Below are 17,427 nucleotides of genomic sequence, written 5' to 3'. Positions count from 1 at the left end.
CATATATGGGCACAAAAGGGGGAATGCTTATACATGGGTATATACTGATGACATCAGGGATTTCCATATATGGGCATAAAAGGCACATCTGTCTGTCTATCTGTGTCCTTTGAATGGCCATATGGAGATTTATATATCGGTCAGTCCTTGTCCCTTTTATGCCCATATATGGAGATCCCTGATGTCATCAGTATATAACCATATATGGGCATGCCCTCTTTTGTGCCCATATATGGAGATCCCTGATGTCATCAGTATATGCCCATAAATGGGCATGCCACCTTTTATGCCCATATATGGAGATCCCTGATGTCATCAGTATATGCCCATATATGGGCATGCCCCCTTTTTTGCCCATATATGGAGCACAAAGATTTGTTTGCGTCTAATGCTGCCACATTGAGGTTAGACTACTAGAGGTCTGCCCGCCGGCCACCTCTCCCTTAAGCCAATTTTAATATAGGATACCCATATGATCTCCATATATGGGCATCCTGTATTAAAATTGGCAGGCAGACAGATGTAATTGTCTGTCTGCCTGTGTCCCGTTTATGCCCATATATGGAGATCTTATATCATCAATATTATGTCATACAGCATAACAGAATCTCTCTATATATACATATATGGGCATATCGGTTGGATAGGTGGTTCTGGACAAACGCAGATCTGACAGAACTTCACTATTTTGTTGCTATTCTGTGGAACAAGAAGCTTGACTCATTGATAAATGTGATCAGACTTGGTGTGGATTGAAGTATTGCAATTAACTATATCCACAATGACAAAAACGTTGTTATTTTTAATGTGTATGCATGCACCCTATGAGTGTCGAGAGAAGGAGGATGAATGTTTGCATAGACTTGCATTTATTAATTCTTTCATTCAAGACAATTCATCTTCCAATATCTATGTAATTGAATGCCGATATTTCAGACAGGTGCCGATATATTTCAGACATAAATATGTGTTATTGAACACTCTTTACGTCTGTGTGTTGGTTAAAATAATATTGAACCAATGAAAAGTAGTAAAAGGCCCTTCCACTTGAGCTCATTTTCCCGAAAATGAACATTTTGGAGGTTTCGGCCCGACAGCAGAGAAAAATACTTTGATTGTTATACAATAAGCGGCTAAAATTGCTGATCTACAATGCATGTGGATCAGCTTTTTTTTTTTTTTTTTTTGCCCATTATGAGATGCCCAAAATAGGGAGGCCAGGGTTAACGTGGTTAAGCTAGAGGATTAGCCTGAGTTTAAGGAGACGTTACACCTTTTGGGCGGTGCAGAATCTGTCGTCTCACATCCCAAAGGCCTCGAAACCACAAACAGTGGCGGAAGAAGTGTTCACATGTTTTACAGTACTTAAGTAAAAATATCAATAGTGAAATTCAGAAATACTCTGTTAAAGTAAAAGTCCAGAATTCTAAATGTACTTGAGTAAAAGTACAATAATATTGGGATCAAAATGTACATAGGCCTACAGATGTGCTGTTTCAACTCTGTTCAGTAGGCTATTAACTGTTCTTTTCCTGAAAATGTCCTGCAAATGCATCTTTTTCACGGTTTCTTTCCCTGTTTTGCAGAAACTAGCATAAATAGCTGATCTACAATCTAAATTTTCTGCAAATCCCCTGAAAATCTAGCCGATGCATCTCATCGCGACGCATTGTGCTTTTTTTCCGAACATTTCTTTGGACAAGACATTTCGATTTTTTATTTTTATTTTATTTTTTAACTTTTTTTTTGCTTTTTATAGGCGATGCGTCTCATCACAACGCATTGTGCTCTTTTTTGTGTGTATTTTTTTACATTTTTTTTGTCTTTTCTTTTTACAAAACTTGTTCTTTTTTTAACTTTTTTTTAGAGAATGTAGGAAATTAAATGGGGATAATTACTCGCGAGTCGCGACCCATACAACCCATCTAGCAAAGCAGCAAAGACAGACAACCATGGCAACTATAAGAGCCACCATAGGAAGAACCAAAGTCTGAGGACACTGAGAAATGTCCCCCGTCTCTAGACTCTGAATGGCAGTGTCGGAGGAAGACAAGCTGGACACTTGGCGGCAGAGGCCAGAGGTAGAGTCCCAGGCACAGTAAGGGTCTCTGGCCAGGACACAGTGCACACAGGACGCATAGCGACCGCAGTCACTGACTGGCATCTGAACAGCACCAACATCTGATCCTGCGTACAGCTGGCCCTTGCTGGAAGAGAGACGCAGAGTCCTGACAGGACTAGAGTTCTCAAACAGCTGAATCTCTTTGATAATGAACATCTGCCCGGCGTGGTTCACAGCCTTCTGAACGTAGCCGTTTTCAGTGCCGATGAACATAACTGGGTATCTCTCTCCATCTAGTGCCAACACACTATCCACTACAATCCGAGTCATCAAGGGACCCTTTTTTACCACCAGCGGACCCCCTGTGAGTGGCCGAACAGTCTCATCCATGATGGGCTTTTCCTTGATGAACTGCTGGGATTTCACAATGTCTGTAGGGTGCAATGAGTGCTTGGTGCAGGCTCCTGGTCTGTTTTTAGGCACATCATCCAAGTCCCTCACCCACCTTTCCTCTAATGTTCCCAGGCTGACAGGCTTCTTAAAAGGTCCTTCATTGAACACCTTTTCAACGTCAGACACGCTGTATGCACATACTGCAGACATGCTTGATGAGCTCGGCTGAGGTGTAAAGACGGCATAGAAGACGCTCTCGTTCCAGTTGTGGTGTTTAAGCAGGAACACATCCTGGACGAGGGAGGGCAGGCTTTTGGCCTCTACGGAGCAGTCGAGGGGAGCCTTCAGGAATGAAGTCCATTTCTTTTGCAAGATCTTGTCTCCTCCCATATCCCCCTTGCAGACACGAGCCACTCTTGACACCACAATACTGCTGTCGAAGACATATTCCACAGCGTCCTCTCTGAAGAACAGATAGACCTTACCATCGTCACCTTCACCATCACTTTGGTCCATGGAGATGAATTGGGGATCCTTGAGCCACCAGTGCAAGTCCTCAGTCTCCAACACCTTCTGCTTTGAAGACTGAGTTATGTTGAACCTGCTGAACCTGCGTTCAGTGTCCCGGAAGTTGGTTGCTGTAGCAGAATACAGGTCATTTCCAACCATAAGGGAGGCGGAACTTTTGAAAGGATTGTAGGGACACTTCCCTCTACCGTCCTCCAGCTCTTTCTCCAGACTCAACTTTCCATCAGAATAGGCCAAGTTACGGCACTTGGGATCGAAGGCATTTGTCCCGCACACATACATTCCGGTGTCATTCCGTGTGTGTAGGGTCCGAATGTAGTTACGGCATTCCACCTCACGATCCCATCCCTTCATTGCGCACTCCGTCCGCTGATCTTCGGTAACTGGCCAATATTCTGCAGCTTTCTTGTCAGTGATGTCGTCCATATTCAGGGCATAGATGGCATCTCTGGCCCCAAGAAGCAGCAGACCCAAATCCTCTCTCATGAGCATGGTGGTGTAGTTCCAGACGCCATCCTCTCGGAACATCTTCAACTCGTTGTGGTAGGCCACAGTCTTTCGTGGAATGCTGTAATGTGGAATGTAGATTGGAATGTAGATACGTCTTGCGCTACAAGACGGGAGAAAGAATCCACAAAGCATGCAGAAGGCATAGAGAATGCCCAGGGCATACCGGGGAGACATGGCTTAGTGTACAATGATATGATATGACTCTCTTCTTGTCTCTCGCTTTGGCTTTGTCTGTGTTTCTATTTCAGTATGTCTCTCTGTATCTCTCTTGGTCATCGATAATAAAATGACTTCCCCCTACAAGCCCCTTTTATACAGGTAGGTTTGTCATTGTGACATCACACTCTGATCTGGTCTGACATCAGCAGGTCTTGTCTGACATCACACACAGCACAAACCGTTGCTGTGCAACAATGCCGATTTTTTCAGGTACCCTTGCATTTCGCAAATGAGGACTTAGTTTGTCCAGAACCACCTATCCAACCGATATGCCCATATATGGGCATATATTGAGATCCGGTTGTGCTATGACGTCATAATTATGATATCAGAGATCTCCACATAAGGGCATTAAAGGGACACAGACAGACAATACAAAAATCTCCCTACAGCATATGGGCATAAAAGGGACACAGGCAGACAGACAATTACAGTGATCTCCATCTATGGGCATACTGTAAATGGGAAATAGACAGATCCGACCGATATGCCCATATATGGGCATATACAGTATGGAGATTGGTGACGTCAGAGATCTCCATATATGGGTATTAGTTCAATTTATTGTCATGGCATCAGGCACAAGTAAATCAGTCAGCTCCATATATGGGCACAAAAGGGGGCATGCTTATACATGGGTATATACTGATGACATCAGGGATTTCCATATATGGGCATAAAAGGGACATCTGTCTGTCTATCTGTGTCCTTTGAATGGCCATATGGAGATTTCTATATCTGTCAGTCCTTGTCCCTTTTATGCCCATATATGGAGATCCCTGATGTCATCAGTATATAACCATATATGGGCATGCCCTCTTTTGTGCCCATATATGGAGATCCCTGATGTCATCAGTATATGCCCATAAATGGGCATGCCACCTTTTATGCCCATATATGGAGATCCCTGATGTCATCAGTATATGCCCATATATGGGCATGCCCCCTTTTTTGCCCATATATGGAGCACAAAGATTTGTTTGCGCCTAATGCTGCCACATTGAGGTTAGACTACTAGAGGTCTGCCCGCCGGCCACCTCTCCCTTAAGCCAATTTTAATATAGGATACCCATATGATCTCCATATATGGGCATTCTGTATTAAAATTGGCAGGCAGACAGATGTAATTGTCTGTCTGCCTGTGTCCCGTTTATGCCCATATATGGAGATCTTATATCATCAATATTATGTCATACAGCATAACAGAATCTCTGTATATATACATATATGGGCATATCGGTTGGATAGGTGGTTCTGGACAAACGCAGATCTGACAGAACTTCACTATTTTGTTGCTATTCTGTGGAACAAGAAGCTTGACTCATTGATAAATGTGATCAGACTTGGTGTGGATTGAAGTATTGCAATTAACTATATCCACAATGACAAAAACGTTGTTATTTTTAATGTGTATGCATGCACCCTATGAGTGTCGAGAGAAGGAGGATGAATGTTTGCATAGACTTGCATTTATTAATTCTTTCATTCAAGACAATTCATCTTCCAATATCTATGTAATTGAATGCCGATATTTCAGACAGGTCGTTGTTTGCAAGCCATATGAACCAATTTTGTTATGATACCGGTAATAATCTTATATTGTCAACCGCAAGGTCTCACGAGGTCTCGCCATCTGTCTTGGCCATCTGTCTCGGCCATATATGGATTCTATTAGTGTAGTTCTCCTAACAGGGCATCATCTGGGATAAAATCCCTTTTATGCCCATATATGGAGATCCCTAACACAATCCCTTTATGCCCATATATAGAGAATCCCTTTCATGCCCGTTGCTGAATTAAAGCATTTGGTGCATATATACGTATATAAAGACATACAGGTAGGTGAGTTGTAGGTTGATGGATTCAGGCGAGCAGGACCTGTAAATCCACAGGGAGACACTGACCAGTGGAGCTGCTGAATACATGAATAGTAATGTGTCTCACTTTAATCGATGGAGGTCACCCTGACACAGCATAATGTCTGTGGGCTCCAAGAGGAACACAAAGAACATGTGACAGAATAACAACAACATGTATTCTGTTGACTGCAAGACCCAACGTGTGAATCAAAACTGAAAGTAGCATAATTATGCCTTCATACTGCTTTAGAAAAACAAAATGTATCCCTAGAAATACTTGTGTATAGAAAGGATATACAAATACAGATCCATCTAAAAAAGATATATATACAGTATATATATTGTGTTAAAATAAAATAAAAAGCATTGCAGATGCCATAGCTCCCCAAATCATAACGGACTGCGGAAACTTCCCACTGGACTTCAAGCAACTCTGACTTCAGAAGGTTGACATTTCTCTATTATAAATCCTTGTTTTGAGTGGTCTCGTGTAATATTGTAATATTTTGAGATGTGTTGGTTATATGGTATCCATAGCGATGAGCGTCATCGGACCCCCCCCCCAGGAAAAGTACAGTACAGTACGTGTGTCTGTATACTTTGAACACAGAAGTAGGACGCATCTGACCCGATCTATACCCTTTACATCTATGATCCAGACAGACAGCCAGACAGCAGTGGGGACACAGGAGGTAAAAGGAGAGGGACGAGTATGCAGGGTTGTTAGGGTTACTTTTAAAAAGGAATCCCCTACAGTTACAAGTTACTTGCAAAGATAATGTAGTCAGTAACGTAATCTGATTATCACAATTTAAAAAGTAACTACTAGTTACTTTCAGTTACTTTTGGATTACTGTTTAGCAAAACTCTTTAATTAAATAAAACAAGTTTTACCATTGATAACTAGACAAGAATATTTGAGCCAATGAAATTAGGAAAAGGACAACAGAATTTTACTTAAGCGAAGTGGCAGTACTTTACGCTGATTCGACTTGATTATTTTATTGCTTGGCGTTATAATTTATTTGTAAAATTGATGAGGGCAAGGGGAGAATGTAATCCAGCATGTAACCCCCATCATTCAGATCCGTTACTGTAATCCAGATTACACATTTTAAAATGTAACCTGAGACTTTACAAGTTACCTGTTTTTTGTAATCTGATTATGTAATCCCGTTACATGTAATCCGTTACTTAACAACCCTGCGAGTATGAACATGTGGATCCGAGTCACAACCCAGGTATAGGTTTTCTATGTGTTACGTGTGTTGTTTCACACACCGTCAGTACAAAAATACTGTGTGTGTCAATCTGTTATTTCACACCATCAAGTAAGATGTCCAAAGTGAGATGTTGTGAAACTCCCGACCACACCTGTTTACCACGCCTGGCTCTGAGCCACAAAATCTCAACGAATCGCAACTGCAAACCACAACAGAAACCACCCAGCGGTCGGTTTCCCTTACCTACATCATCATCAACAAGAAGCACTAGATTAGAGCTGCAACTATCCAACTATCTCCTGAGCTTGTAGATCACCTAGTTTCACTAAACAGATTTTTTTGTTTTTTATGTGGTGTAGAATGAAAATAATTTAATGTATCGATATCATGTGACCCACAGGTTGAAAACCATTGGGGTAATACACTGGAATGACTTGTGTCCTAACTGCAAATAACTACAAATTCCTCGGAGTACACCTGAATAGTTCACTGGACTGGTCGGACAACGCGCAGGCGATTCACAGCAAGGGGAAAAGCAGGCTGTTCCTCCTGAGAAGACTGAGATCGTTTGGTGTGTGCAAAAGGATGTTACAGATGTTCTACCAGTCTGTCATGGCAAGTGTCCTCTTCTTTGGTATAACATGCTGGGGTGGCAACAACAGAGCAGGTGACACGTTAAACCTAAACAGACTGGTGAGGAAAGCAGGCTCTGTCGTTGGGTCCTCTCTGCAGGGGGTGGAGGAAGTAACCAGGGTGCGATCAGCGAGGAAGCTGGACTCCATCTTGGAGAACTCCTCCCACCCCCTCCATCTTGAGATCACCAGCTACTGGAGTAAGAGAGGAAACGACCGCTTTGCCTACCCAGGACGGAGATGCGAGAGATTAGGAAAATCTTTTGTACCGGCTGCCCTTAAGCTGTACAACGAGACACATAACGGACGAATGAAAAGGACTTCCTTCCTAACTTAGACTGACGGAACTATTGCTGTATTGACTTTGACCTCTAAGGACCTTCCAGGGAAAGTGCTCATGTGCGTCTTGCGGTGACATGCTTCCTAGTTTCTTCTTCTCTGAGCTGTTATTGTTTTGTTTTTTCGCACTGTTTTTTTTTACTTTGCACTATTAAGTTGGAACTATTGCTGTATTGACTTTGACCTCTAAGAACCTTCCAGGGAGAGTGCTCATGTGCGTCTTGCGGTGACACGCTGCCTAGTTTCTTCTGCTCTGAGCTGTTTCTGTTGTTTTTTTCGCACTGTTTTTCGACATTGCACTATTAGGTTGTGTTGGTAGTTTCTGAGTATGTGTCTTGTTTAACAATGACAGTGAGATACTTGTTGCACTAACTAGCATTGACTGCTTTGGTCTCTTTTTGTAAGACACTTTATGTATATATACTTATATTTAATTCGCCCCCTCTATTGATGCACCTTCTCTTTTTTGGTACTGTACTGCTCTTGTTTTTACTCTATCTATTTTTTCCTACTTCTCTGTAACTTTGTAAATAACTGTATACTGCTGTGCTACAACTGGACAACTAAATTTCCCCCTTGGGATAATAAAGGTATCCATCTATCTATCTATCTAACTGATGTGTCTCATAATCCCATGTGGGTAACTATGTACATTTGAGGGTGCCCATAGCTGAGTGGTTAGTGAGCCTGCCTGGGAAGCCAGAATCCCTGGTTGTCCCAGGTATGATTCCCGGCCAGGTCAGCAATGTGTCGAAGTGTCCCTGAGCAAGACTCTTGACCCCTAATTGCTCCCCAAGCACCGTAGAATCCAATGGCTGCTCACTGCTTCTAGTTGTTATAGGATGGGTAAAATGCAGAGGACAAATTTCACGTATGTGCAAATGTACTATGACAAAAAACACCCCAAGGCGTGGCCGCGTGGGAACCGTATTGTATTTACTGTACTTCTACGTACAGTACTTAACTCATTGACTGCCAAGGCCCGAGTTTCCCGAGTTATTACAGTAGTCCCAGGCTGCCACAGCCCGAGTTTCCCAAGTTGGAAGCCATTTTGAAAAAAAATAAAAATAAAAATCAAAAAACTAATTTATAAAAAAAATAAAAAAAATGCCTCAAATGTATTAGGCATGATCGCAATTGCGAAATTGTATGTTTAGCCCCATAACAAACACATCTTTCAAAATGTCAAAAATGGCTGATTTGTCTGACTTTGAAGGCTTGTATCTCATGAATGCCTGAACGGATTTCCAAGCGGATTTTTTTGTTTGAAAGCTGTTAAAAAAGTACTACACATATGGTGCATGATCTAGGCATGGGCGTGCACGATCCGTGCACTAAAAATTGATCCGTGCACTAGAAATGTAGGAAGGTGGCAGTGTTTGTTTTGTCTGACTTTGAAGGATTCTATCTCATGAATGCCTGAATGGATTTCCAAGCGGATTTTTTTGTTTGAAAGCTGTTAAAAAGTACTACACATATGGTGCATATATGGTGCATGGGCGTGCACGATCCGTGCACTAAAAATTGATCCGTGCACTAGAAATTTAGGAACGTGGCATCCTGGTACTTGGCGGCCATCTTGAAAAGGGCATTCAATGAGTTAAAAGAGTAGTTCACCACCAAAATGACTTTTTTTCTATTGATTACTCACCCCATGGAGACATGAATTCATGGATATTTTTTTGTTTTAAAGCCCCAAAGCCAATAAAGCCCCCATTGATTCCGGAATCAATGGGGGTAAATGTATTATAATCCAAATTATTGGCTTAGGAATGCGACGAAAACTAAAAAAAAATATCCATGAATTCAAGTCTCCATGGCGTGAGTAAAAAATAATAATTTTGGGGGTGAACTACTCCTTTAACTCACTTAGTGCCAAACGACTTTCAGATCAACTATCTCACTATGGACTTCCCTGCCAAGCGACTTTAATCGACTTTTATATAAAAAAAAAATTTTTTTTTTTTTTTTTTTTTGAAAATTTATTTTTGGACCCCATTAAATCTAGTAAACATGATTTCAATCGCGATTTCGCATGTTCCACCCCCATACAACCCCATCTTTCATACGGGGCAGCCATCTTTGCTTACATAACATGTAAAACATAATGGCTATTTTCTCAAGAATGCCTGAACGGATTTCCAATCTGATTTTTTTGTTTGAAAGCTGTGAACAGCCTGCACAAACATGGCGCATGATCTGTGCATGGGCGTGCATGATCTGTGCACTATAAATTACACGGAAGTCTATGGAGACTTATGGCGGGGAGATCCCAAAGAAGGCATAGTTGAAATATTCATTCAAAAAAATGAAATGTCCATTCCATCATGCACACACACAGACAGACAGACACACAGAGCACTTCTGGCCAACGTTCACTGAATCTCTTCTCTCTCTTCCAGCTGTTGACAGGTGTCCTCCCGCTCCCTGTCCACAACTCAGAGAGAGCAAGCAGCTCCGTCACTGACCTGTCACTCACGCCGTTCATCTTCATCTATTCATCATCATCATCACCACCATCATCTTCCCAGCTCAACTCATCAGCCTCGGCAGACAGATCACCACGCAGTGACCACAAAGTAACATATGTGCTCTAGTACTGCACTTGAGTACAATTTCAGGGTGCTTTAACTTCACTCGAGTATTTCCATTTCCATTGTGAGCTTGTAGATCTGCTATTTTCAGCACACAACCAAGTGTAAAATCAGTCATTACGATGCCATCAAGGCCTGCCAAAATACATTTCGGTTGACTAAATCAACTGTAGATTTAGTCGCCTAAAATCTTATGATATTTAGTCAACTAAAATTAGACTAAAACTAAAACCTTTCAGGTGACTAAATTATGACTAAAACTAAATGACATTTCATTCAAAAGACTATGACTAAAACTAAATCGAAATTTGTTGTCAAAAACAACTGTGTTTTCCACCACTATTATACTGCTGCAGTTATGTTTTTGCTAGTGTATTTTTCCACCACTACAGATGGTGGAGGGACCGTGAGCTACGCGTGGTCAGACACGATGACTCACTTCCCTCCCGGTCGGCCCTTTTCCCGTAAAGATTCTGCCCAGTTTTCCAGAGTTGCGCTCCTCTCCCGTTTTCCACCCTGGCACGAGACCCAGAGGAGAAGACACGGGAGGCGGGAACAGAGCGATCATCTTTAGTCCGCTCGTTGTTCAGCTCACACTCTCAACATCTCACCATCACGACGCGTAACATCTGTTTTCCAGTGGTTGTCAAGCAGGTGTTTCTTCTCTCTCCACAGTCCTACTGTACTTATTATGTTTATTGTAGGCCTGTAGGCTACAATTATTACATAATCGTCTAGTCGCAATTATTTGACATGATTGCAATTCGTTTTTCATAATCGTCATAATCGTTTCCATGTTGACAAATGTTCATAATATATTTTCAAAAATAGTGGAAATAGCAGATATACAAGCTCACAACACGTCGCGACGCGACACGTTCATTTTACGCTCAAGAGTTACAAATCTACAAGGGTCCATTTGTTTACCAACTGGGGACCACCTGGAGCTGGAAACGCCTCAAGGACCACCGGTGGTCCCCGTACCACTGGTTGAAAACACACCGCTCTAATGTTGTACAGGCCAGGGATTTCACCAGACCAGTTCAGTCTCACCACGGAGACTCAATGTCAGAGGAGTAAAGCACAGTGGCATAATGTAGTTATGCCCCGCAGTCTGCAGGTGATATATTATGGAACATGGTCCTTGGATGACCAGACAGGACCCAGACACTGTGTAAACAACAGTCTGCTGCCGCTTCCTGCACCCAACAAGATCACCGCACCGATCTACATGCACACAACGCCTCGCTCGTTGTGTGCTTGTAGATCTGCTACTTTCACTAGTCTTGTGTGACGGTCTTGCATGATGAATGTATGGCTTTACTAAACGTACAAATTTGAGATACGAGGTTTCTCCCTGACAGTGACGATATTCAATGCCATAAGAAACAAACAAAAAAGGTACTGACAGAACGTTGGGTCTCTCACGATAATCACTGAAATGTTTTACTAGTAGGCCTATGATTAAACGTGAACATAAACGTTATTATTCTCAGATTCAGAAGACTCATAATGGACTAGAATGATGCAATTGGAAATTGCAAGTGTGGTTGCCGTGACGCGAGTCACACAATTCCGTCCTACCATTTGGTTTAGGCATAGTTATACTGAGGTTAGGGTTAGGTATAGTTTTACTGAGGTTAGGGTTAGGGTTAAGGTTAGGGCAGCGTCGAGCAGGTGCCAGTGCCGAGAAGTGTATTCGCTGTCCCTCACCAGACTATACCCCCACTATAGTGTAAATCTTACACTATAAAGAAATCTTTCAATAAATCTGAAACGTTAGAGAGCTAAAGGGAACTATATTCATGTACTGTAGACAGTATACTGTAGGTCTGGTCAGGCATATCTATAATTTATATCAGCATATTCCAAATACGATGAAAAAGCGAACACTTCTCAAATGTCTAAAACCGGCACAGATATCTTTTTATTTATTTTTTGGTTCACATCATGATAGAAAAATGCGTACGCGTTTGGTTTCTGCACATAGCCCCCGTGAGCATTCCTGTCTTCTTCAAGTGATGAAATGAGTGCTTTTCTATTACGATGTGAGCCAAAGAATTAAATAATAAACTGAAATGTGAGTATTTTGTCAATTTCTCATAGTTTCTGGAATACGCTCTCTGGAATTTGGGGTTTAGCCACTGAGAAACCCATTGTTGAAGCAAAACCTATGTTTTGTTTTGTTTTTTAACTAACTCAGCAGTCTATCCGTAGTCTCCCCTTTCTACAGAAACCCAGAGGAAGTTTCATCAAAGCTATCCATAAATGGGCTTTCACCCTCTCTTTGTGACACACACACACACACACAACACAACCCACACACATTCTGTACATACACAACACACACACGACGTGCGCGCGGCCAAAAATCCAAATATTTAAACTTGCAGCAGCCATTTCCCGGACGGGGATGCGGAGGCGCGGGGAAGGACTTGAGGTGTGAATCCTTCACTCGCCTGTGAAACGTAAACTGAACCCACGCAGGAACAGAGCTGAGCTTTGTCTGCGAGCCGAGCCGTACCGCACGTCTTATAAACCTTAGCAAGGATCTGTGGATTTCAGACCAACAGGAACCTGTGGGTGTGTGAGAGAGCGTGCATGTGTGTGTGTTTGAACATTAAAAAGCACTGAAATCATTCGAGGGGTGTTTCTAAAACTATTCTTGCGAGTATGTTTGTTCTTCATTTTAACCATTTACTGCCAAGAATAAACTGAGACTTTTGCGGTTGCCTGCCGCGATTTCCGTTTAACATGGGCGTGTCCGTGTCCATCGTGCACGATGGTGCACGGATCGTGCACGATCCGCGTGCACGCCGTGGTCCATTCACGATTACAAAAGACTCCATCTTTTTTTATATACTGTATATTTTTTATCCCACGATTTTTGTAACCCATTTTTTCACCCAATGCCAATTGTAATCCTGGGTTCTGCCCTTCCCTCTGCAACTGCCTGGGGAGTCCTGGCTGGTCAGGGGGGAGAAATTATAAAAACCAGGACTACTGCATGTTTTTGTGAGGGTATCTACCCAGTGGTGGTTTGGTGTTTTCTTTTCAGGGGGGGGGGGGGGGCCTTTAGGCACGCGCGCCTTTAGATGTGTGCCTACATGTGTGCCTGGAGCAAATAGAAAATACTGCGCTGCAGTAGAGAAACTAGAAGTTTGCTTTGAACAAATCACAAACAGTATCTACCACAGTAATGGAGCCACGTAGCCTATGAGGACGCAAGCACAATGCACATACAGTCACCGCTGGAAACCTACAGTAGGCGTTAAAGTAGCCCATCCATATGAATAGGGTAGCCTACTTGGGCTTGTGAATCTGGGGGATGCGCATTGCGCAAGCCCACCACTCACTGGTAAACCTGGTAAACGTGTTAGGCTCTGGCGTGTCGTCACTCGTATAGCCTATAACAGGGTTTTCAAAGTGGGTGACGGGGCACCTGGGTGCCATGAAGCAGTCCAGGGAGCCGTGAGATCATTTGATGATATTTGGAATTTATTTGGACACTTAAAAAAATATAATTTAGTATAATTTTAAACTTGAAGTACAAAGTTATTTTCTAAGTTCTAACCAAAATGGCTATTATCTCAACGTTTTCCTCACAAACATAATCACTAAAATATCGTCACTGTAGGGCAGAAACCTGGTATCTCCAAGTTTCAAATGTGTATGTCTTTTGCTCTGCTTCATCATACAAGACCGTCGCACAAAATTAGTGAAAACAGCCGATCTAGTTGTGTGGTTGTAGATCTGCTGTTATCACTAGTTTAGTACATTTTAGAGATGATAAATACAAAACGAACGGTTTTGGACATACAAGGTTTCCACCCGACAACGACGATATGCTATAAATATAAGGTGCTGGGAGAAAAAAATTATAATGTAGGGGTGCCGTCTCATTAAAACAAATATTTATGGGGTGCCCTGAGACAAAAAAGTTTGGGAACCCCTGGCCTATAACATATGCGGCGGACATACCTGGAAGTTGCCCACCATGATGAGTCCGGCAGCACAGATCCAACCCGTGGAGAGACTGGCCGTGTTGAGAACACAGTTCTGGTGCTTCTCTATGACGTGGGCGTAACGCAGCAGGACGATCACCATCACTACAACGCAGAGAGAGAGAGAGAGAGAGACAATCACCATCACTACAACACACAGAGAGAGAGAGACAGAGGAGTAAGACTATCACCATCACTACTATCTGTATTTGTATGTTTGTTATATGTTGTCTTTGATTTTGTGTATTTGTATTCGCTCTGGTGGCAAAACGTGTTTCCCTTTGGGGACTAAGCAATAAACACATACCATACCATACCATACAACACAGAGTGAGAGAGAGAGGAGTAAGACAGCCAGTTAGACGCCCTAAGGCAACAGAGACTGACACAATATGTCCATACTACAGTATATATGGTCATTCCCAGATATGGGCTTAATATTGATGACATCATAAGGGTCCATTTGGTTCATAACTTCATAAGGATTAGCAGGTGTTACTGTATGTGCAAAAAGATGGCAATTCATCAGTCATCATGACGGTATTGTCGATGTTGGCCTTGAATTGCAATATCAGTATCGAACTGATATCAAAATAATACATTAGTAGATTTTCATTATTTTATTTTATAATAATTATGTTGAAAAATACAACAACAAAAAATGTCCTGAAAAGGCTATTTGGAACATTTTTAAACATTTTTAAATAAAAATATTACAATATAACAGCCATATAACAATATTATGTTGCGGTATGGGCCAACATTTCAATAACGGTGCATCCCTAGTTTGTGAATTATTCAAAAACTAGCACCGTTATTGAAATTATTATAAAAAATTAAGAGATCAAATCAACATCGGTTTATATCGGTTATCGGCCATAACAGCAATTAATTATATTGGATATCGATATCGTCCAGAAATGTCATATCGCCCATCTCTAGCAATAACCCTTGTGTTGCTGACATGTTGATGTGTGACTTTTATAAACTGTGGAACAACAGGACAGAGTCCAATAGAAATAGTGCCAACAGGGAAATAAAAATAATCTTATCTTCCTTATGATTGGCATTAACTACACAATGAATCCCTACAGTAGTAAAGAGGACAGACCTGGATGATGCATAGAAGCAGTGGTGGACAGAGTACTCAATTCCACTACTTGAGTATAGGGCATAGCAGTGGACGTGGTTTACCAAAAAACTTCCATACATTTTTCTCATAGAGATTTAGAAAAATATTTAAATACATGTATTTTTTAAGCCTAGAATCAAACCATCCAGGATCCTGGTGAATTATGACCATAAAACCTATGATTCTGCGAATATTTTGTTTAATTTTAGTTACAGTAACTATGAAAACCATCACATCTTGTCTGTAACTTGTCTGTAATGCCTCAATGTCTAGAGCTGCTGACCTACTGTGACATCACATTCCGTTCTTGTCACTTGTATGCCCATTGTATGCCCATATATGTGTCAGTATATGTCTATAGTATAAGACACCCTAATCGGGAGATAAGCGCCGTCAGGTCACATACACAAACTTTAGAAGGCAATCGTAGCCAATCAGGAGGGAATATGGGAAATGGGACAGATCCATGTTGATGACATGACTTTAGAGATACTGTGTACCGTTTTGCGTGATTTTAGGCCAAAATCTGTAGGACAGTGTCCAAAAATCGGCCTCATGGTGGCGCTAGAAGAGGGCCATGTTAGAAATGAGGTGGAGGTTGTGGTTTGGCAGCCAAGGAGTCTGTGTGCAAAGTTTGGCATTGATAGGGGCAACGCTGCCAGAGATAAGAGTAGGGCAAAAGTGTGACGTGACGGACAGACAGACAGACAGACAGACAGCCGGTGGAGCTTTTCATAGTAACTTGCGACCTGACGGTCACAATCACATTGTGACATCACATTCCGTCCTTGTCCATTGTATGCCCATATATGGAGATCCCTGCTGTCATCAATATTAAGCCCATAGCTTGGAATGCCCAAATATGGACATATTGTGTGAGTCTCATGTGGTCAATGACATAAGACAATAACACAAATGTATGATGTCAGACTCAGATGTCAGCCATATCCATATTTGGGAAAATATTTTGTCCACAGCTTGTCCAACTTAAACAACCAACCACAACTCGTATCACACTTGCAAATGAATTCTGTCCTGCGCGAATTCCGCCCTGCACGACCTCACCCTTTGCTTTTCGCCTTTAGGCGTCGTACTGGTATATGATACTACATTTTAATGAATACCCTTTGTTTAGCAGGTCGAGTCGTGACTCGTGACCGATAAAAATTGGTCCGTGCGGTCCCACGAAGGGGTCCCGACCCATGGGAAACTACTCAATGTATCAATGTGAAAGTCCTCATGTACACAATTACAGTACATTGCTATCGTCCAGCAGCGGATAGAGTTTGGTTTGAGACTCTATTTGAATCACTAGTATCAAGTCCAGGTTGACTCCATCACACACAACACTGTCTCTTAGCCGCCAGAACTACTACTAAGTCCAGGTTTACTCCATCACACACAACACTGTCTCTTAGCCGCCAGAACTACTACTAAGTCCAGGTTGACTCCATCACACACAACACTGTCTCTTAGCCGCCAGAACTACTACTAAGTCCAGGTTTACTCCATCACACACAACACTGTCTCTTAGCCGCCAGAACTACTACTAAGTCCAGGTTTACTCCATCACACACAACACTGTCTCTTAGCCGCCAGAACTACTACTAAGTCCAGGTTGACTCCATCACACACAACACTGTCTCTTAGCCGCCAGAACTACTACTAAGTCCAGGTTTACTCCATCACACACAACACTGTCTCTTAGCCACCAGAACTACTACTAAGTCCAGGTTTACTCCATCACACACAACACTGTCTCTTAGCCGCCAGAACTACTACTAAGTCCAGGTTTAGTCCATCACACACAACACTGTCTCTTAGCCGCCATAACTACTACTAAGTCCAGGTTTACTCCATCACACACAACACTGTCTCTTAGCAGCCAGAACTACTACTAAGTCCAGGTTTACTCCATCACACACAACACTG

General features: G+C 42.1%; 2 protein-coding genes across 2 annotated transcripts in view; both read right to left on the bottom strand.

The window, feature by feature from the left end:
• Positions 1-17,427, bottom strand: part of LOC308297082 (transmembrane protein 150A) — a 100,599-nt gene that overhangs the window by 25,559 nt on the left and 57,613 nt on the right. The window contains exon 6 of the mRNA XM_080740484.1: positions 14,341-14,468. Within this exon, the coding sequence (XP_080596610.1) occupies positions 14,341-14,468 (128 nt within the window). The remainder of the gene's footprint in view (positions 1-14,340; positions 14,469-17,427) is intronic.
• Positions 1,895-3,667, bottom strand: LOC308296717 (semaphorin-4E-like; the record flags this gene model as incomplete). Its single annotated transcript, XM_080740045.1, has 1 exon — positions 1,895-3,667. The coding sequence occupies one exon, from the start codon at positions 3,665-3,667 to the stop codon at positions 1,895-1,897; it is 1,773 nt and encodes a 590-aa protein (XP_080596171.1).

The sequence above is a fragment of the Nannobrachium achirus genome, assembly GCF_963921795.1.
Source record: "Nannobrachium achirus genome assembly, chromosome: 13".
Lineage (NCBI taxonomy): Eukaryota > Metazoa > Chordata > Actinopteri > Myctophiformes > Myctophidae > Nannobrachium > Nannobrachium achirus.
Note: the sequence above shows the minus strand (reverse complement) of the source record. Positions and strands in the feature narration are given on the sequence as shown.